Source organism: Astatotilapia calliptera, chromosome 15 (genome assembly GCF_964374335.1).
Source record: "Astatotilapia calliptera chromosome 15, fAstCal68.1, whole genome shotgun sequence".
NCBI classification, from domain to species: domain Eukaryota; kingdom Metazoa; phylum Chordata; class Actinopteri; order Cichliformes; family Cichlidae; genus Astatotilapia; species Astatotilapia calliptera.
The window spans coordinates 7,359,859-7,381,061 of record NC_137436.1 but is presented as its reverse complement, the minus strand read 5'-3'; the positions used below and the strand labels follow the sequence as shown (position 1 = coordinate 7,381,061).

The window sequence follows — 21,203 nt, the reverse complement described above, 5'->3', positions numbered from 1 at the left end:
CAATATGCATGGAGCAGATTGGAGGAGAAGTACAACAGTGAGTACAAGGCTTTGTAGTTGTTTGAGGCTGTTTTTCAGTCAATGGTGTTGGAGATCTTGTCAGAACTGATGGAATTATGAATGCAGAAAAGCATCTTCAGATTTTGATCCACCATTGGGAAAACATCTGATTGGCAACGATTCATGATTGCAAATACGCTGCTCATGGAGTAAACACTATTAGTCATGGATTGGCCTCCCCAGAGCCCGGACTTCAACATTATTGAAGCAGCGTGGGATTATCTCAACAGAGAACAGAATGAAAGCAGCCAACATCCAAAGAACAGCTTTAAATGTCGTCCAAGAAGCCTGGAGAATTATTCAATGACTAATGACATTCAAGCTTGTTAGAATTGCACAAACTCTTTTGCCTTGTATACTGTGTTTACATCTTTTCCCCACTTTTCTTGCAGAATATAAAGAAATGAGAGGTGACTTTTTTTGCACAGTACTGTATATTATCCATTTGTTGGTGAGATCATAGTTATAAACAACAAATTCCCCTCTGAGTCTTTTTATGAAACATATAAAAATCTGAAAAAGTTTAAATCATGTTAACATAATTCATCTGGACAATCTGGACAGGCAGCTAACTTGCTTGCTTCTTTCTGGGCTCATGTTAAATCACAGATTAGATGGTTTATGGCATTCTTGTGGGAGTTTTACCCAGTGAAGGGGGGCCCACAATTTACAGGGATTATATGGTGTGCTTTATATCTAGGTATGCACATAAAGAGCATGAGCCAGGGAGAGCAGAGCTTTTGCATGGCTGCATTAGCACCATGCAGGAGCTAATCCAGCAAGCAGCAAGCAATGGGGCTAAGTGGAACAGAGTTTTAAAACAAACACGTCCAAAGAGCCAAAAACTGCCACTTAATCTACATTCATAGGGGTTAGATTTGGTCCTAGAGATCAGCTGCTGCTGAAGGGTCACTGACTAATACATGCTCTTACAGCTAAACCTGCTCATTGTCCCCCCTTTTGGGTAAAAATTGAGACAAAATGGTTATTTGGAGAAGCTGAGCAAAAATAGACAGCCTACTTTTATTTGGAAGCTGCTGATATCAGGTTTGCTGTAAAACACACGCATAAAGTGTCAAAATACAAGCTGCATGTCCAAAAGTTCAAATTAAAAGGCAGAGTGGGGGAAAACAGGGTCTACAGGGGTAAACGGGAACTGTAGACCATGAGCCAAAAAAAAGGAAATCAGTTCCTAGGACTTTATTTCTAGGTAATGTTTTTGAGTTCCTAAAAAGGTCTTTCCAAGAAAAGTTGCTGTGGGGACTGTGGGGCCAATGAAAAGGTAGATCGATGATGCAGGTAAACAAGAATCTTTATTCCGTTCAATTTAACAAGTGGCAGCCAGTGATGTTGACTCAAGTAGATATCTGTGTAGCTGAAAGCTCACCTGCACCCCCCCCCAATATAAAGTCACAGTCAGATAATGATTGACTCCTTGTTTTGGAAGTATTCCTTGTCGTCATTGAGGATTTGCTTGTTAATGCCTAACAGTTGCAGAGAGCTGAGCAGAAGGGATGCAGTGTTTCTTCGAATCAATGAAATATGATCCAGGAAGGCTGATTTACGTAATAGATTCATGCGTTTAAAGGTTTATCAGATGCCAAAGCACTACATCGTATAATAAAAAACGATTAGGAAGGATTTTACACGCTAACTTGAAAGTGATTATGGCAACAATCATTATACAGCAACCATAAAGCCCACTGCGTCAGCACATCTCCCCCATCAATACAGTGATTGGCGGTGGGTTGGCGGCTTTATTCAGTAGTCCAAATGTTGATGTAGTGAAATGAATGCGAAGCAATCAATGCGCTCCATGACTACGCCTGTAAAACAGTAAAATAAAAGTAAAAATCAGATCTGATTTAAGTTCGGCCAGGCTGAACCTCTGGATCGCTTCAAGCGTGGCTGCTATTTTTAGGTGGCTCTTTTTAAACTTGCAAGTGTGCATTTGCATGCACCTCCAGCTTGTGCAGATAGTGAACATAAACCTGATGTCATCTGACCTTCATGTCAGGGATGACAGCCCAGTATCTGACTATGACCTAAAAGCTAAACGGGGGGTCGGCTTTTGAGAAGGGGATATTTGGTGCAACGAATTGAACTGTGGGCATGTTCCACTCTTCTGTTGTATGCTGGCAGTCAGCAGATTTTGGTCCCTACCTGCTCTACTCACATGATTCATTTCACTATAACTCACTATGTCATTTTCTCCTAATTGAAATTCAAGTATGAGGTCACTGTTTCGACATGCTGGAGGAAATCCAGTGCACATCCGCAGGTGTGTGAGTGCAAGCAGCCAGAGCAGACTTCCGTGGAGTGATTTAAAAATAACAGCAGAGCTTAAAATGGTCCAGTGGTGCACCAACAGACAATCTTGAGTGGGACAGTGGCTAAATTTAAACAAGGTATGCATGATCACACCAACTACTGCAGAGTGAGTATAATGTATCCCAGATTTGTCTCACCATAACCTGCATAAAAAAGCACATTTATCTTGCCTTTACTGTTAATCACACAAATCAACACAAATTAAGTGTCATTCTCTTCTGCGCTCTGATAGACAGTTGGAGGAATGAATTATTTGATGTCCTGCAGAATTTGTACATTTGCTCACTTCAAAATAAATGAACAGTCTGCAATTTTTATGGTAGTTTCATTTTTAATGTAAAGAGACAGAATATCAACCAAAACCCCAGAAAAACACCTTACGTAAAACTCTCACACTGACTTGCATGTCACTGAGCGAGATAAGTATTTGGTCTCTGTAATCTCTTTAATCAGAGATTCAGACACGGCTTGGGAGAAAGTGTTGTGGTCAGGTGAAACATAAATGCAGCTCTTTGGCACCAACGACCTGCCGTGTCAGAAATGCAGAGTACGACCCAAAGAACACCATCCCCGCTGTCAAACACGGAGGTGGAAACATTATGGTTTGGGCTGTTTTTCCTGCTAAGGCTACAGGACAATTTTACTGCATTGAGGGGCCATCCATCTATCCATTTTCTTCCGCTTATCCAGGGCCAGGTCGCACGGGCAGCAGCCCAAGCAGAGAAGCCCAGACCTCCCTCTCCCCAGCCACCTCCTCCAGCTTATCCGGGGGAACACCAAGGCGTTCCCAGGCCATTCGAGAGACATAATCTCTCCAGCGTGTCCAGTGTGTCCTGGGCTTCCTCCCGGTGGGACATGCCCAGAAAACCTCGCCCAGGATGCATCCTCGTCAGATGCCCGAACCACCTCAACTGGCTCCTTTCGATGTGGAGGAGCAGCGGTTCTACACTGAGCCCCTCCTGAATGGCTGAACTTCTCACCCTATCTCTAAGGGAGAGGCCAGTCACCCTTAGGAAGAAACCCATTTCTGCTGCTTGTAATGGCGATCTCGTGCTTTCGGTCACTACCCACAGCTCGTGACCATAGGTGAGGGTAGTGGCGTAGATTGACCGGTAAATTGAGAGCTTCACTTCACTCAGCTCTCTCTTCACCACAACAGACCGGTACAGCGGCTGCAGTGGTGCGGACGCTGTACTGGCACCAATCCGTCTGTCGATCTCCCGCTCCCTTCTCCCATCACTCGTGAACAAGACCTCGAAATACTTAAACTCCTCCACTTGGGGCAGGGTCTCGTCCCTGACCCGGAGTGGGCCAATGGACCATAAATTATTGGATGAGAACCTTGTTCCTTTAGCTAGAACACTGAAGATGGGTCTGGAAGGGTCTTCCAGCAAAACAATAAAAAAAACAAAACAAAAAAGTGGCCAAGAAGAAGCACATTAAAGTTGTGGAATGGCCCAGCCAGAAAAAAATGTGGTGGGAGCTGAAGCTTAGAGAGTTTCTGTAAAGAGGAGTGGGCCAACATCCCTCCTTAGACGTGTACAAACCTGGTGACCAACTACAAGAAACTCTCTCTACCATTAAATATTAGAGACTGTTCATTTCTTTGGAAGTGAGCACAACTTACAAATTCAGCAGTGAATTGAATAATTACTTCCCCACTGCAGCCGTCTATACTCAGATTTAACAAATGAAGATATTGCATGGTGCTTTAAGGTGGCATTTTATTCATTGAACTGAATATCGGTCTCTCATAAAAAATATATATATTTATGTGCAGGAGTTTCTTATTCGTCTCTTCGGCTTTCTTTCATTATTATTAGATGTGCGAATGTCACTTTGCCGCACAAAAACAGAAGAACACCGCTGCCCAATTAAATTTCCGAAAAACACAGCATTCACAACACAGCAACCCTTTTCTTATTTTTTATAAAACAATATGATTTGAAAATAAATATGCTTTACTGTTTACACAGACAAAGAAAACATGTTAATAGTGAAGAAGAGACAAAGGGATCTAATAATTAGGGCTCTAAGATTGATGGCAGAAAGATGCAGATTGTTATCCAGATTTGAAAACGGTGGTAGTGTTGTAGTATTGTATACTGAGCTGCGAGCAGTAGTTTTTTATATTTGCATCTTGGGCCGTGTACAAAACAAACGTCCGCTACTTACTTAAATACTTAAATACTTACTTCACACAGATGTATCCCATTCAATCACTCATATAGACATTAACTCTTACACACACACACACACACACACACACACACACACACACACACACACACACACACACTCACAAGTTGAAATTCTACAGAGTACCCACGCCCTTAGATGAGACGGGTTGAAAAGGAGGAGGTGTTATCAGTACAAATGATCTATTTGGGAATGTTAAAATCATTTATGATTTTTTTGTTGTTGCTTATTTTGCTTCGTAGAAACGAGAGTAGCCATCAGTGACCTTACACATGGGGAGATAGGACAGCCACAGGTACATAACACTGCATACATAAATAGACCAAATTAAATATGGGTAGACTGAATACTGAAAAATACTCTATAACATAAATTATCTAGAATGAACTATTAGAGAGAGATATTAACTATGTACAGGTTTAGAGAAGCTGTATAATCACTGGATTCTGTATTGAGTTCAACATTGAAGAAAACTACGTCGACAGTTGACAGACTCCTGAAACAATGCAAACAAAAATAATTTAAAAAGCAGTACTCTTTCGTGAGGCACAGTTTTCAAATGGAATCAATCATACAGTGGTTTTCTTGTAGGACATAGCAATACATACAAACTCTATATCGATGACCAGTATCCCTTTAAAAGTATATGGCACTTCAGAGTCTCCTCTGATCACAGACGTGACCCATGTAAGCACAGGTCAGTGCTGCAAAGTCTTCAGAGGGAAGGAAGTGATATCACGAGGAGAAAAAAGGCAAAACGTCGTCTGAGAAAGGTCCATCCATCGCTTAAAAAAAAAAAAAAAAGACACCCACGTCCTCTTCAGTCCTGCCTGCTGTTTTAGCAGTTAAATATATATTAGATTGAGAGGTTTCGCATGTTATGATTGAAACACAACCACAGTAGACTCGTATCCAGTGGAGTAATTGTACACAATGATCTGACGATAAGACTACACCTGCACTGCAAGCCTGCTAGAAATGCAAAACCACATAGCTCCTATTTTGCTTTTAGACGAATCATGGGCTTAGTTATTACAGTAGCAGCAACAATTCTGTATATTCTTTTTTTTCTCTCTTTAAATGTGGTCTATGTACACACAGATATACAGTGGGAGGAAATTTCAGTTCAGTCCTTCTTTTTGTTCTGTTTCGGTCCATGGGGAATGCTTTCCACAGAAAAGAAGAGCTTACAGTTCAAAGGTCAAAAAGTGCGTGCTGTGAAGTATCTCTAATATATTCCTTCATCTTGTACATCTGGTGCCCCCACTTCTCTCATCTTCTTGGCTTGTCACATCTAAACAAGAAGAAAGAGAAATGATCATAAGCGCAATAAATGTTTATAGGGAACAGCAAAATCAGCCTATTTTTAATTCTTTTGTCTTGCTCACACAAATGCAGGCAAGGTGGCATTTATTTGGAGATAACTTATCTCATAAACTCCCCTTCCAGTTCTCCATCTATGCCCTACTGTACTATAAGCTGTTCCGATTCATTCACCTCTCAGTACTATCTGGGGATCTGTCTGGCCCAGTAGGCCTACCCCAAACCCCATATGCTGTCACATCTACATAAGGGTGTGGTCCCAGCTAGTGAATTAATAATTAAGTCAATTTGCCGCTTGGTCCTGGGCAAGCAGGGATGCAGCTTTTTTGAAATAATCATAGTTTAAAACAATGAAAAGGGCATTGAAACAAATTTCTGCAGACTGCAGACTTTGCCAGTTCAACATATATTTATCCAGAAACTGCAGTTCCTCAAATGACCCAAAATTCCTCACTTGAACCTTCAAATTGGTAGTACGCAAACCGGTTACTGGCATCTCAGTTGCTATAAATGCAGTCTATGATTTTATGTACTGTTTTTGCATTTAAAAGACTGTAAGACTACAAGAAACAGCATACAATTTTGTATGCAAACCATGTTCCAGTGCTAGTACATTAGATTACAGTAGTTTATAGTAGTCACGCGACTGAATATGAAGAGAACCTGCAAAAGCCTCCATAGTGGAGTCTAACAGGGATGTTGTGACTAGAGCCTGTTTGCTACCGATGTCATCTGACCGAACTATATTTGGATCTTAAGTTGGTTGCATTACTATAAATTCCACACAGGTTTTCCGTTTAGTCCAACAAATGGGTGAACCACTTTGCCGATGTTACTTACTTGCAGGTCCTCTCGTTGAGCTCTAGCTGGCGTTCTTTACAGTATTCGTCTGTGTGTTTGCAGGAGCACCGGCAGGTTGCAGGGTCCTGTACAAACAAACGCTTTCTCCTCTCTGAGCACTGATCACAACACGGCTCACAAACACTGGACAGACAACACAAGGAGATGGGGAGGAAGAAGGAAAGGCAGATTATCACAGTGCACCGTTATCACCCATAAGAAAGGTCACCCTTGGGTCAACCCTTTCATATGCTCCAGTTTGCTCCTCCGAGCCACTGCCAATTTGTGCATGTGACAGTTGTATAGTATTGCTCACAGGATCCCTCAGAGCAGGCAGAAAGTCAAGCAGTAGAAATAAACCTGCTCCCTACCCCCATCCTTGCCTAGCTGATTCGACCTCTCCTGAATGAACGATATGTGTTAGACATGCAGTTAGCGAAGCTCGAGACCAGTTCATGCATCACAAAGCAATATATGGCTTTAAAGTGCGGGTCAGTGACAGCGCACTTCTCACTGTCACTCTAAACTCGTGATAAAGAAGACTCGAGGGTCTGTTTGATGCACTGTTAGGAAAGATTTCATTTTATTGAAGGAAAGCCGAGGACTAGGTTTCCCACAGAGAGACATGAAATCAAAACAAAGGCTGAAAGTCATCTGAATTACAATTCTCAGCAGGTGTGAAGCCCCAGATACTTCATTGACATCTTAATATACAAATTACAAGTGAAAATACAGACAGGAATCTCTTCACAGTATGAACACTGAAGAAACATGATCTCGTTATATTACTTTTGAATAAAATATTAGTTTTTTATGGTTTCAGACACAAAAGCAGGCAAACAAAGAAATAAAAAAACAGTCCTTGCTAAACAATTTGCTGAAAAAAAAGCAATAGATAGCATCACTCATATCTTCACATAACATGAAAAGTACCAGCATTAAGCACAGGACAGCAAAAAAACCAAACAAAAAACTGTTTGTAAAGATGAAAAGAACAAAGTGGGGAAAGGAGACGGGTACGAGACACAGCAAAGCAGCACAGACTCAACACTGAAGACGGGACTATGATTACAACCCTGGTGATCCCAGCACAGATACCAGAACAGTATGAGCCGGTTGGCAAAGCCATGCTGGTGGATCTGAGATCAGTGTCAGTAGACAGGAGGTTCATGTTACAGCTAGCAGCTGATCTAAGATCTGTTTATTTGAACTCCTTTAAACGTGGACATTATCAATAATAAAAAGAGCTATCTGACAAGAAGCCACAGCCAATTTGAACCCTAGGTTTTTGTCGGTTTTATGATACAATGCTGTATCTCGTCTCGAACATCAGTCAACCATTGCCTCGGTTATATTACTAGGAGATTAGTTGGAGATTTTGAGGTTAATGTTTATTCCTTGCAAGTTGGTATGTGGTCTGAAGTACCCCCTAGTTATCACTCAAAATTTAACTGAAGCTACCTTCGCAAAACACATCGGCAAACAGGGCATAGTCTAATATCCTGAACATAGACTGTAGATAAAAGGTGGACACAGCCAATATGAATTACCCATTCGTTAGCAAAGACTTCTTTTTTGCCATCGCGGTTTGTTCAAACGAGCGAGGAACGGATCTGACTAAGAAGCTGGATAGCTAAAAATTCCCCTGCTGGCCAGAAGAAAGAATACAGGTTTGAAAAACTTCCACAGTGGAAGTTCCTGAAACCTAAAAACTGTGTATGTCTTTTATATACAGTCTAAGATTCTGAATATTTAGGACATGGATGACAAGACAAAGTTTGGACACCACACGGAAGCAACATGCTAATCGATAGGGCCGATAAGCAAATTAAATGGTACAAATTAAAAGGGGCAAAATAACTCCTCCCAGATTAGCTTAATTATAAGAAGCGCAACACTCAGGTGCAGGTAGGTGGAGAAGGCAGAGCTGACATACGCATCATGAATTGTATTTTCAGGGTTTTTCTTTCGTTTTCTCTTTTGGCCTTTATTCTTGCCTGTCCGGGATTTTCTGCAAGAGAGACAGGAGAACAAGGCAGAGAGATGCCTGAGAGACTGATGAGAGTGACGTGCTTAAATCTCTGAATGATAATTGCTTAAGCCAACATGAATTGATCGCAATGTTTTTGGTTTTTAAAAAAATATGTATATCATTTTATTAGCTAAGAGTTTTAATTTTTGTTACTGATTGGCTTATATGGGATTCTAACTTCACACAAGGCTCTCTGGACCCAATTAATACGATGAGATATGATGTGAAATGAATGAGCGTAGTGAGAAAGTAACTCCATCATGAGTTAAATGACCTACAAATAACGCTTTTAGAAAGCAAGACAACAACTTATATCCTCTTTCTCAAAAAACAGCCAGAGTAAAGTAGCTCACTGTGTGAATATGATTAATATCGCATATTCCGAGACTAAGTTCCTTCACTGCCCAAAACTGGGCTCAAAAGATATGTATATATGTTTAAATAATAAGTACAATGACTCTGCAGAGAGTGAAAGCATATTGTTCTTTGTAGGTTATGGTGGGTGGAAGTTTCCCAGATGATCTGAATACAAAAAAAATTGGACTTTACCAAAACCGCATCTTTTAGTCTATTCGGGCCAACTCTTTATCACTGACTCGACTTGTTACAAACTGCAGCACAATGAGAACAGGCCAGTGTGTGCTTACAAAGCATGCACCTGGTGTATAGGCTGGATTTCATATGCATTATTTATAACGAGCTGAGTCAGATATAATTCCGCTGCACAAGGTATATTTAATTATGCTGGAAACTTTTTGTTAGTTAGACGTAACAGCAAAAACATGATTACAAGTATCTATTGGTATTTATGGCTAGCATATATACAGTACATTAATTCTACTTTCTAAGTAAGAAAAAATACAAAATATTATAAATATTAGGAGGAATAAGAAATAAATAGAAGTGTTGCAATTGTATCATGCACAGAAGACGTGATACAACTGCAGTGTCAGACTCACAGTGATGTGAAAAAGAAAGTTTTAACAGGACTCTATGTAGTCCTGGTAAAAACTAAGTGCACCCCATGATACAAGAGCTTGTCGAACAATTTTTAGCAGCAATATCTTAAAGCGGTTATTTTCTGTAAGACTTTCAGTCTCACACATCGTTCTGGAGAAATTTTGGTCCACTTTTCTTCACAGCGATTCTCCAGTTCATCCATGTTTGCGGGAATTCATTTATGCACAGCTCCAATGCCCCTCCACAGGATTTCGATCAGGTTGAGGTCTGACTAGGCCATTGCAGCACCTTTCCTTTTAAAGCCATTCTGTTGGAGATTTGACTTGTTGTATGACCCAGTTAGGACCAAGCTTTGGTTGTCGGACAGATGGCCTCACACGGTCTCTAGAATACTTTGGTATATAGAGGTGTTCATGGCCGACTCAATGACTGCAAGGTGCCCAGGTCCTTTTGCTAGAAAACAAACCCAAATTATCATCCCTCTACCACTGTGGCTGATAGTCGATATAAGATGCTTTTGCCGATATGTTGTGCTTGTTTTCCCCAAATGTGGTGCTGTGCATTATGGCCAAACGTCTCCACTTTGGTCTCATCTGTCCAAAGGACATCGTTCCAGAAGTCTTGTGGTTTGTTCAGATGCAACTTTGCAGACCTAAGCCGTGCTGCCATTGTCTTTTTAGAGTGAAGATGCTTTTTCCTGGCAGCCTTCCAAACAAGCCATACATTTAACATGCTAACTGAGGCCTGTAGAGTCTGTAGTTTCTCTGAGCATTGCAGGGTCAGACCTTGGGTTGAGCTGACTCGGACGTCCACTCCTGGGAAGATTGTGGCATTGTGTTAACACACAGCTGAATGTTCCAGACCAGAAAACTGCCAAAACTTTACTTTTAAAGAGATATTAATTAATCGATTATCAATTAATTGATAATCAGCAAATGTACTCGATTAAATTATTATCAGTTAACCAAGTACATTTCATTATCAGTGCTTGGCTGCTATTTACTCTTTTAATCATTGTGGAAGCAAAAAGGGTGTACTTAGTTTTTCACAGGACCGTATAAAGTCCCGTGAAAACTTCATTTTTCACAGAGCTGTATAGTCCTGTGACCTCAGGTCATATCAAAGCACATAACCTGATGTTACTCCATTATTCAGTCACATAGGTGCTTTTTTTAAACTTATGTTCAGTGGGTGACCTTAAAAATAAAGTTGCCCTCTTTTTAGTATGACAGATGTTTTTCTTGAAGGTTTTGCTGCTGTTGGTAGTGCAGTCTGTCAAAGAATTTTAGATTTTTAGACTATTATTAGAATTGGATTCTCATTTGACTGAATCTTTCCTTATTTTACACGTCTCTTTCCACATGTGTCCACTCTGCACTTGACACCTAGCTACCTTATTGATGGGCAAACCAAATTTCATTTTATGAAAATGACTGGGAAGGAAGGCTGCAGCCATGCTAGCAGCACATTTAGGTTTAACTTTAGCACAGCAGTGCTTTGAGCTAAATGCAACATCAGCATGGTAACTTGCTCACAATGACAATGCTAACATGTTGATGTGTAGCTAGGTAAAAGGCTATTTAGCCTTGGTTTAGTGTATTAGCATGATAACATTTGCCAATTAGCACTATGCCCAGCCGCGGCTGGTGGTGGTATGTTGTTAGTTTTGCAAATACGTATTCATAATCCAAAGCGGGTGATATTGATGGCGCTTTATGAATGATTGGAAGGGATCAAATTATTTTCTGCAGACCATCACCACTTAATGGATGTGTGCAACATTCAAGACTGTCCACCCACTAGTTGTTTTTTCCCCACCTAAACATGAATGTAATAGAGAACAAGTTGGGGGATAACCAAAGTCATGATTAATATTGAAACGATCACTGTTTTCTTGTACAAAATGCGCTAATAATTGTAGAGAATTTTTAGTTCAGGGAAAACTGCGGATGGACTGGCAAACTGAAAAGAATCTGTCATTGCTATCACTGTGAGCATGGCTAAAAATAACATTTTGATTCAGGGATGTATCTGGATCACAGACTGCAGAAGTCATAAATGGGGCTAACTAAGCCCCATTTAGGACTGATTGATAAATACAGCATCTAGGTCTGTGTAACAGAATGAAGCAGACGTGTTTCAAATGTAAAATCCACACAATTTCCGCAGAGACGTTGATAATTAACTAATTTCACAACCTCAACATAATGAGTCATCCTAACAGACTTTGAGACTCTTGCCTTAGAGAGGTTAGCCAACACGAATCAAAATATCAGAAACAAGAACATGAACTGTTACCCTAAAGTAACACCCCACCAAAGCCACACTCGCAAAAACAGTTAAAGCAAAGTTCAAGAAGATCACGCAGCTACCCCTTATCTATATGACAGACGACCTGACATAAAACCAAAACAACAACCCCACAATGGAAAAATATCAACGGCTACTCACAGAAAGAGGATTAAAGAGTTTAATGACCCTTAGCACACTGACTTCTGTAGTATTCAAAGGGAGGCCCTCTTAAGATAGGACTATAAACACAAAAGTTTAACAGATCTTCAAAAACACTGTTATCTATATCAGAGGAGTCAGAAACCAAAGTTGCAGAAGTCAAGTGGCATCTACACAGCAGAGACGAGGGAGAGGAATGCAGATGAGATAGAAAAGGTGGGAAAGGTGTAAAGGACAGGTTTGCAAGTGCAATGAACTCATCAAGTGTCACTCATTGACCTGAGCGGGATTAGCTGGTATTCCCAATGTTTATTATCTGACAGCAGCATGTTAATTTGTGCTCACTATAGGACGATCTCATGTTGCTTGTTCACTGAGGTTTTGATGACATGTTATTGCTTTTGGCTTTTCTATCTGTGTTTTTGTCTTTCTTTTTTTATATTAAAGAAAGAAAAAAGGAGGAAGTGGGAGTGGGAAAATAACAGGCACATCATTTATGTTCAAAAGGGACTATAGTATAATTTGGGAAGGCTGAGAGTTGCAGACAAATGATTGTTTGTTGGCAAGGCAAAACCGGAAAAAGATCAAATCTCAAGTCCCTATTGTTTTCCACCCAAATCACAATCTCCATGCAGAAAGAGCGCTGTACTCACTTTTCTTTCTTTTCTGTCACTTCATTCTTTAACCTGAAAGGCAGAAACAAAACAACATGACATTAGATCACAGCATGCAACTGTATCCCGGTAAACAGATACTTATCAAGATCATCAGGGACTGGGGGCTTATTATCATCATGGGTGGAATCACATGAATCTTTTCACATCACATTGCGTCACCGTCCTTTACCAGAACCTATGATAAATCTAGTTTCTTTTCAAGTATCTGGCATCTGCAACTGGCAAGTGAATTCAATTTATTGGGAAATTTTGCAGTTCTTGGATTATATTCATTGATGGATCCACACAAAACACATACACACAACTACAAACACATTTTGACAGGTTTGCTTCACTTCCCAGCCAATAACAGTGTGGAGTTGCTGGCATATCTGGAGGCAATAGTTATTCCAAAGTCTTAGGAAACAATGTTTCCTGCAAGGTAATAGACCACTTGCCAAGTTTCTGCTTTACATAGTAGTACAGCAAGTCTGCACAAGATGGAGAACGCATGACAGTATATGTGTTTACATATACTGTACATTAGGATACAAATTCTTTACTTCAAGTAGCAACACAGTAAAACTACCCAATTACAAGCTAAACGTCTAGTTTTAATTTAAAAGTTGAGTAGTTACAAGAACAAAACTGTACTAAAGCCAACCCTATACTGGAGGATAGACCCTTTAAATACTTACACTGGGTTATAGCTAGAGTTCATACTGCCATATAGCTAAAGTGTTTTAAGCACCAGTCACAAAAACACAAAGTATAGGACTGAGCAGCTTTTTTCCAGAGGGGTCTGCCTCTCCAAACCAGGGGCATGCTGATCAGGTTTTTAGAGTAGGTATGTCTGTACCTGTAGGTTATAAATATGCTGGCAAAGCTTTCTCATTTACATATGTCTGAATTCTACTGGTCAATCACATCAAATGCAGTCAGTCCAAGTGGTGAGCATTTGCTAAAATGTAGCGTCAGCACCATCAGCGATTGTTCAGTGACAATGTAGCTTTTGATGTGCAGTCATAAACAATGACCCACTGATGTAAAAAGAGATCTAGGTGCAGATGATTCCCAGAAGGGTTGTAAACTTAACAAAACCAAAAGCTATCAACCAACCCTTTAATGTACAATGTGTATATCAGTTTCCCAGCGACTTAATAGCTATAAAGCAGTTCCTGTAATAGTTAAGTCATAATTTTAAAATAGAACTAAATGGATTCATAGCACCATCTAAATTTTTATAAAGGTGTCTTAAAGGTTTATAGCTTCAAGTAAATGGTGAACTAGGACGTCACTGCTGCAGACATGCAGAACTAATTCCCTGTGGATATTTTGCCCAAATTCGGAAGTTTGATGGACAAGTGGCTTCAACGTGAGATACAGTTTAAAAAAAAAAGAAGAGCTATTCAACTCGGCCTTTGGCCAATACTCATACTTGCAATGTTTGCTTTATTGTCAGGGTTTCCTGAAACGTGGGAGGATTAGTAAACCTTGACGCTCTGTCAAGGTTTACTAATTCATGACACAGAGCTCAAATCTGCCATCATAATGTCACGAGTATGGAAAACTACACATGTCCAACAAGAAACAGCAAAAAAGGTGACAAGAAAAAGTGATTATATAGTGTTTGTTGATGCTAGGCCACAAGAGGGACATCATTTGATGTTGATAATGTTATTTGTTTCACCTATTTCTGCCAGTCAAAGCAAAACAGCAAACTGACTGGATCCGTGGTAATTTCAGTCACAGTTAACCTTGTCTCTGGGCAGTCTGTGAGAGGGTCCAGAGACAACTTGTGAACCATCAAACCTAAGACAAGGCCACATCTAAATATAACACTGAATAAAAGCCTCTGAATAGAAGCCATATATACCTAGTTTCCACTGATGCAGAGCCTTTGCATACATGGCAGAAGCTGGGGTAATTTGCACAGGGAAGGGTCTGAGATGGACAGAATCTGCAGTGCACATCGTTCGAACAATAATACAGTGCTGTTTTTGCAGCACCATATTGCCCCAGTAAAATGCAAAATGCCACTTTATAACACTTATCTCACAGACCTATATCTAAACTATGGACCGAGGAGCGACCTCCATGTCGCAATTGCAAACAATGCTTTAGAGGGCATTGTACTCGATGGAACCAAGATGAATGTAAGCAGCATTGTGAATGTCTGCTGTGATGTGTTCAAACCTGCTCGGGTCTTTTTAGAATCAGCGAAGTGAAAGAAGCAAAGATAAGATATGGATTTAGGTGATACACATCTGGTGAATGTGTCAGATGAAAACTTCAAACAATAACTTCACATGGCGTGCTTGGCCAACTTCCACTCTGCTCCACAAAGGCACGTTGATTTGCCTGCAGTGATGTTTGGCTGTGCTTTGTGTGGATGTGAGTATGTGTGTGTGTGTGTGTGTGTTCAGGGTTTCTTACCTACACTCGCATGCGCTGTGTTCTGTAAAACTCATGAAAATATCATTTTTTTGCCTCCTGGGATTAATTCTTTTAATCTGTAAAAGAAAGAGAAAAATAAGAAATACACGTTGGTGTGTCGTATTTCTAAATATCCAGTGTCCTTCATTGTTCCTCAAGTTAAAGTCAGGGTAGTAATATAATAGAAAAGGCAGATCCGAATGGATCCAAATGCACAGCTTTTGCATGCTACAATAGGGTTCAGTGCTCAAAGGTCACACCTAAGCAGCCTTTGAGCTATGTGCACTTGGACAGGCTGAAGGGGCTTTTTTATGCTAAGTACCATGAGGGCCCTGGGCTGGTCGGACGGACACTTGTAAAGCCTGTGCACCTTCTTAGCTTGACGGTTGGGCAAAAATAAACTGAATAAGTGTCCATATTTAGGATACAGACATATCCTTCTTTGGCATAACTGCCAAAGAAGAAAAAACAATATAAAAACACAAGTATTACTGCTCCAAATAACGTTGCTGACCTCCATTGTAACGTTATAAGTGGATGTCGGCGTGCACTGCAGCATCTCGTCGTTGCAGCAGCCGGCACAGCGTGTTAAAACGACGCATGACGGGATGAAGATGTGCTCCACCTCATCTGGATACTCCTGCAGAATTTCCACCAAAAGCTCCCGAGGTTGACACAAACTCTTGTTGTACACCTCCATCAGAGGGATCACTGGGAGACAGAGTAACAGTGCACACAGTTAGAAAATGGCAGAGGAGCCATAGTATAAGTGAGTCACTCCTGAACACACACACCTAAATGGAGATGTGAATAAAGAAAATTGGCAGGCTCACAACAAACACTATACACATAAACATGCACACACACGTTTTATGTTGTATTATTCCATCGAGTAGCGCTCGGTGTCTACCATCAAATACAGACTGGACTGACCTACTTTTACACACTTATGTAATTCCTCACTGAAATTAACAAGTACTCCTCTATGTTGTGTTTCCAACCCCTTTCACTTTTCACTTCAGGAGTGACGTTACCAACCCTCCAGCTTCACCAAAGGCCTCTCAGATAGACTCAAGAACCCCTTCATCAACACCAGCTCTTGTTTATTTGAGCTAATTAGATCCGGACTACTCTCAGCTTACCAATTAATCTGTGCAATTACTTTTAGCTTACCATTCATCGTTTAGAGAACAGTATCAACTTTTTTACCCATATTGGCTTACTTTTTCAGCTGTTCATTTGCCCATCTCACCTCTAAATCACAGTATTAACAGTTTATCTGTTACTTTATGTTAACAAACCCTATCCACATATGTGTGACCCTCAAATGTATTTACCACCCCTTCATATGTCAGTCAGCGATATCCTTCAGTCTCATTGGTAGTCTTTACCGCTATTGCCATCTACAGGTCAAACTTTTAGGTTATTATCTCAGCATCTTTCCAAATATCCATGTTAACTATAGAAGTATCCCCTAGGGTAGATGCACCCTGACTCGGAGTCACTGCTGTCTGACGTCATCACCTGCACTGAATATTCTCTGGTCTTGAATGTCACCCAATTTTTTGTATCCATATTGCCTAAAGCTGTAAACTAATAGCCTGTTGTGTGCTTTTCACCTTCAGTCTATTTCCCCCCCACACACCAACCTCCCGTCACTGAGTCTTTGCAGGAGTTCTGCTCTTGAGAAAGATGTTAGCACACAGACCAGCAATACCTCCAGAACATCACTCAGAGCATTGCTGGACCTAAAACAACCCCAGTCTGAGAACCCTCTGGGAAGCCAAACCAAACATGCTGGGCCTGAGCAACATCACGAAGTTCAGCTTCTGATTGTCCAATTTATGTTGGGCAATGCTGGGATTGTGCAAAACTAAACTTAAGGCCAAGAGGGTGACATTCCTTTCTATAAAAGACTCTGGTCTCTATAACATTTCACCAGCTTAACCTCAAACGAGGAGGAATGCTGTTCAACATGAACGTGTCCAACGGTAAGATTTAGAGATGAAACAGCTCATTTTCTTTAGCTTAAAAAAAAAAAAAAAAAAAAAGGAGAGTCATGGTCCCGGATGACTCTCCATAGGGTCAAATGACAATTTTGTCCACTAGGAGGCAATAATTTGCCTTTAATGTCAAGGTGAAATTCAAACCAGCCCTTTGTTTTATTGGCTTTTAGCCAACCAGGGAGTCCAGCACAGACTGTATTCCCACGGTGCCCTGTAGGACACCTACCGTTATGTGGACCTCTTTCTGTTTCCCTCGGTATGTGGGCACTCTGCAAGAAAAAAGAAATAAAAAAAGCACGCCGTTAGTTACAGTAGATTGTGCAAGAACTTAGCATAACCCTCTCCATGCCCCTTACTTATCCACAGTTGTGCCAAAGACATATTTACATTATGACATCGCTGTTGAAACATGAAAACCACACAAACATGCCTCTTATCACAGGCCAACCTACACACGGTATAGACTGCAATCACATTTTAAGGGTTTAAATATTCATAAGCTTTTAACACTAATAACAATAAGGTTCTATAGAACATCAGCTGTTCATCCGAGGGGTAGCAGTTTTTCAAAATAAAACACCCGAAGATACAATTCCTTAATCAGCCTGCTCCTAGTCTAATTATAACTTATATGTATATGTGGTGAGGGAGGCCGTATATGGGCAAATGTTTGATCGGAGGCACAGCGTGTCAAACCATCTGACCTAAGTTCAGCCACATTAACGTGACCAAACTTCATAAACTTCAGGATTGGCTGTTTAGTTTCAGTTACTAGACCTTTATTGTTGTGCTGCTCCACTGCCTCCAGGCAGCACGGATTAATAACCGCTGCCATTAAAGCCGGCAAGAATTTCAGCCTGCTACTTTCCCCTCACAGGGGGGTAGCTGTCACCACACCAGTTGGGCCACAAAGGATTTTTTTTTTGGCAACTTTCCATTCGTTCGTTACGCACAATGCCGTCTCGTCTTCACACACGCGCGCGCGCACAACCCTTCCCTCTCCCATTTTTTTTTCACATAGGAGCACGCGCAACTCACGCAATATCTCACCAATGTTGCATGAGATACGGCCTGTGCCGAGTGAGCCGGCATTTGGCGATAAGAAACTCTTTTCTGTTTCTTAATGAAAGGAGAAAGGAGGAGGAAAGAGGAGGAGGAGGGGGAAAAGAAAAGAAAGAAAGGAGAGGAAAAAAATGAAGAAGGTCGGTTTGTTAGCAGGCCCCACCCCCTTCTGGTGGCGTGAGAGGGTCCAACCTTGTGGGCTGAGAGACCCCAGCCCCCCCAAAAAGCGCACTATACATTAATGTATGGGTGTCAAGCTGCCAGCACCGGCTCTTAAACCGAGTGATGATACATGCCGGCTTATAGACGAGCATTTTAGCCTTCACCCGCGTGCAGTCCAGTGTTGATTGAAAGGCCTAACTGTCATTAAGTGATCCAGTTAGTTCAATGAACACTTCACCGGACTCCAGCCTGCTAGTGCTTTTATTATGCTGGGGCTGAGATGCTCGCGAGAGGAGCTGTGTTGCCGCCGGAAACCAAAAGGAAGCAATGGGCTCTTTTGAAAGTGGTGTTACAAGAAAGTCCAATCATGTTACAGGAAAACGCGCAGCCTCCTACTGAGGTTGTATTTTTTTTTCACCTTGAAACCTTTGCTCAAAGCCATACCAGCAGTTGATTAATGATTATATAAAAACGATTTACAGTGGGCACTAAAGCGCCATTACAATCCCGCCGCTAGATCGGCTGATTAATCTCGGTTTGAGGGGGATGACTAACGTTCGGTCACTACTGGAATCAAGGGTTGAATTCCAGTTTGAGAACTGGAGCCGCTTCTTGTAGCAGAAAAAGCCAGAATGCCGGTAGTGAACCTGCTCACAAGTCCTAAATCAGAATGGAGCCACTGCGCCTTTAAAGCGTAATAATATCTCCAAGGTGGTTTTTTAGAGCAGGCCTGCAGTCAGCCAACGCCAAACTTAAGATGATTTTTCTGCGTTTTAATAAAAGAAATAAACACTTAGCGTAGATTTACAGGATAAAAAAAGGCTCGCAACACCCGCCGAGTGTGTGTGGGTTATGTTTATACAACGCCACTTTTGCGTAATGGCTGTTTAAATCTCCTCAAAAAAAAAAAAAAAAAAAAAAAGCCACAAAACATTTGAGCTTGTTTAAACACGAGCGGTGACCTAGCTAGAGGAAAGACAAGGACAAGCTACACATTAATGAGCAGTCCCTACATGGCTCAATTGATGTGATCTTTTTTTTTCTTTTAAATTTGTTCTCTATGGGTCAGTTTGCTGTCCGGGGACACTCACCTTGACAGCTGACAGCGTCAAAAATAATAGTGTCAAACTGTCAATAAAGTTCATGGTGTTTGAAATCCAATCCAAGGGGGCAGACGATCTTTGTTTAGAAAAAAATAAAATCAGCAGGCCAAATGTGGCTTTTTGTTCTCAAGCATGAAGTTCACAAGTACGACAATATACAAGAGGACCGGCTAAAACTTCTCTGAAAGGGCAGGAGGTTGTAAAAGCAAATCCATGCTGGTCCCAAGGATACAATCCTTCGCGTGTTAACTACTTCTTCTTTTTGTCTCAACTGTTGCCAATTATTTTCAAGATATCCAGAAACACGAGAATCCAAGATGCACAACGTCTCACATTGTTCCGCAGCAGATCTTTATTTTCTTGCAAGGGAGTAGCAATCCACATTACAGAAATAATCCCATGCTTGTTGAGCCAGGCGTCTCCAAGTGTCTGTCCATTTGAAACTTGAAGCCGTGGACGAGGATGATGTTCAGTGGAAAAGAAAACCGCGGTGTCAGTTTAATCGTGGCGAGAAACTTTTGTCTCTTTAGCTCTGGCTGATTTATCTTTAACCCGGTATCATCACTCGACTCTTGTCTTAGTGCGTCCTCTTCTGTCTGTCGTATAGTGTGGAGAGATCGCGGTACGAAGGAAGTGAATGATCTGGTAGGTGTGTCCTATAGAGCTCTGCGCTAATAGGAGCCCAGAATGCCCCCACCAAAAAAGAAAAAAAGTGATCTTATACATGTGTAATATTGCATATAGGCAAATAGGCAAGATTTACAAAGGGGTTATATATAAAATAGACACATGATCAGTTTTATATCATTATATCTGCGTTGTTGTATCTGTCCTCTGTTCTACATTATGACCAATCCATCCCTTAAAATATCGTTGTAGAACTGTTATGTGACATTTCATGAAACTTCGTTTCCCCTCTTGGCCACAGCTGCCTTGAAAAATATATTTTAAAGTCGGTAAAACGCCTTCCATGTAAAAAAAAAAAAAAAGAATATGTAAAAGTCACTTTGGAAAAACAAACAAACAAAAAACAAAAAAACAAAACAAAAAACCCTGAATGAAGCTCCTACTGTGTGCCAGGTATGCTCTCTCTGGCTCAGAATGACTCGATATCAGTTTAGAGATATGGTTGATAGCTTATATGCAACAAGTCATTTACAGCAGCTTAAACACCGCTAATCGTTTTTTAAAAATATATTTTATTTTTAGTCGATTTTTAAAAATCATTTTTAAGGCAAATACCAGACATCACGTTTTTTTGCCACAACACCTGTCTATTTGTAACCCCCCCCCCCAAATTTGTATTTCTTTTACATGTGAATGAGAAGAAAGAAAACTCTTTGGATACGACAGTCGTATCACGGGGTCGTTACAGCGCAGATCTACGTAACAAATGAACTCCTTTTTGGGGCACCTTCCGAATCGTTTACTGCGAGGGAAATACCGGTGAACGCACACCGGCGCAATAATCTTGTGAGGTTTTAATTTTGTACTGGGGCTCTAATGCGGTACCGGGGTAAGTATTTTCCAGCCTTGTGACTAGACATGAGAGGGCACCCAACTTGTCGACGTAGTAGAGCGT

The 21,203-nt window shown here is 40.9% G+C and overlaps 1 protein-coding gene across 2 annotated transcripts; it reads right to left on the bottom strand.

Annotated features, from left to right (window-relative positions):
• Positions 1 to 4,097: 4,097 nt before the first annotated feature.
• On the bottom strand, positions 4,098 to 21,051 carry vegfab (vascular endothelial growth factor Ab). 2 transcript variants are annotated; one of them, XM_026194506.2, is made up of 8 exons: positions 19,610 to 21,051; positions 17,521 to 17,563; positions 15,803 to 15,999; positions 15,289 to 15,365; positions 12,850 to 12,882; positions 8,690 to 8,764; positions 6,754 to 6,897; positions 4,098 to 5,884 (listed from the first exon to the last, which is right to left on the bottom strand). In XM_026194506.2, exons 1-8 carry the CDS (start codon positions 19,661 to 19,663, stop codon positions 5,863 to 5,865), a joined length of 645 nt encoding a protein of 214 aa, XP_026050291.1. In that variant the 5' UTR covers positions 19,664 to 21,051; the 3' UTR covers positions 4,098 to 5,862. The 2 variants fall into 2 exon arrangements, with proteins under 2 accessions (XP_026050291.1, XP_026050292.1); XM_026194507.2 differs by lacking the exon at positions 8,690 to 8,764 and having other exon boundaries at positions 19,610 to 21,033.
• Positions 21,052 to 21,203: the final 152 nt, after the last annotated feature.

Excerpts from the sequence above, each read along its gene's own strand:
- vegfab (XM_026194506.2), bottom strand. The coding sequence starts at position 19,663 with ATGAACTTTATTGACAGTTTGACACTATTATTTTTGACGCTGTCAGCT. Across the intron at positions 17,564-19,609 it reads TGACGCTGTCAGCTGTCAAG|AGTGCCCACATACCGAGGGA; the intron begins GTGAGTGTCCCC and ends TTTTTCTTGCAG. Across the intron at positions 15,366-15,802 it reads CTTATAACGTTACAATGGAG|ATTAAAAGAATTAATCCCAG; the intron begins GTCAGCAACGTT and ends TTTCTTTTACAG.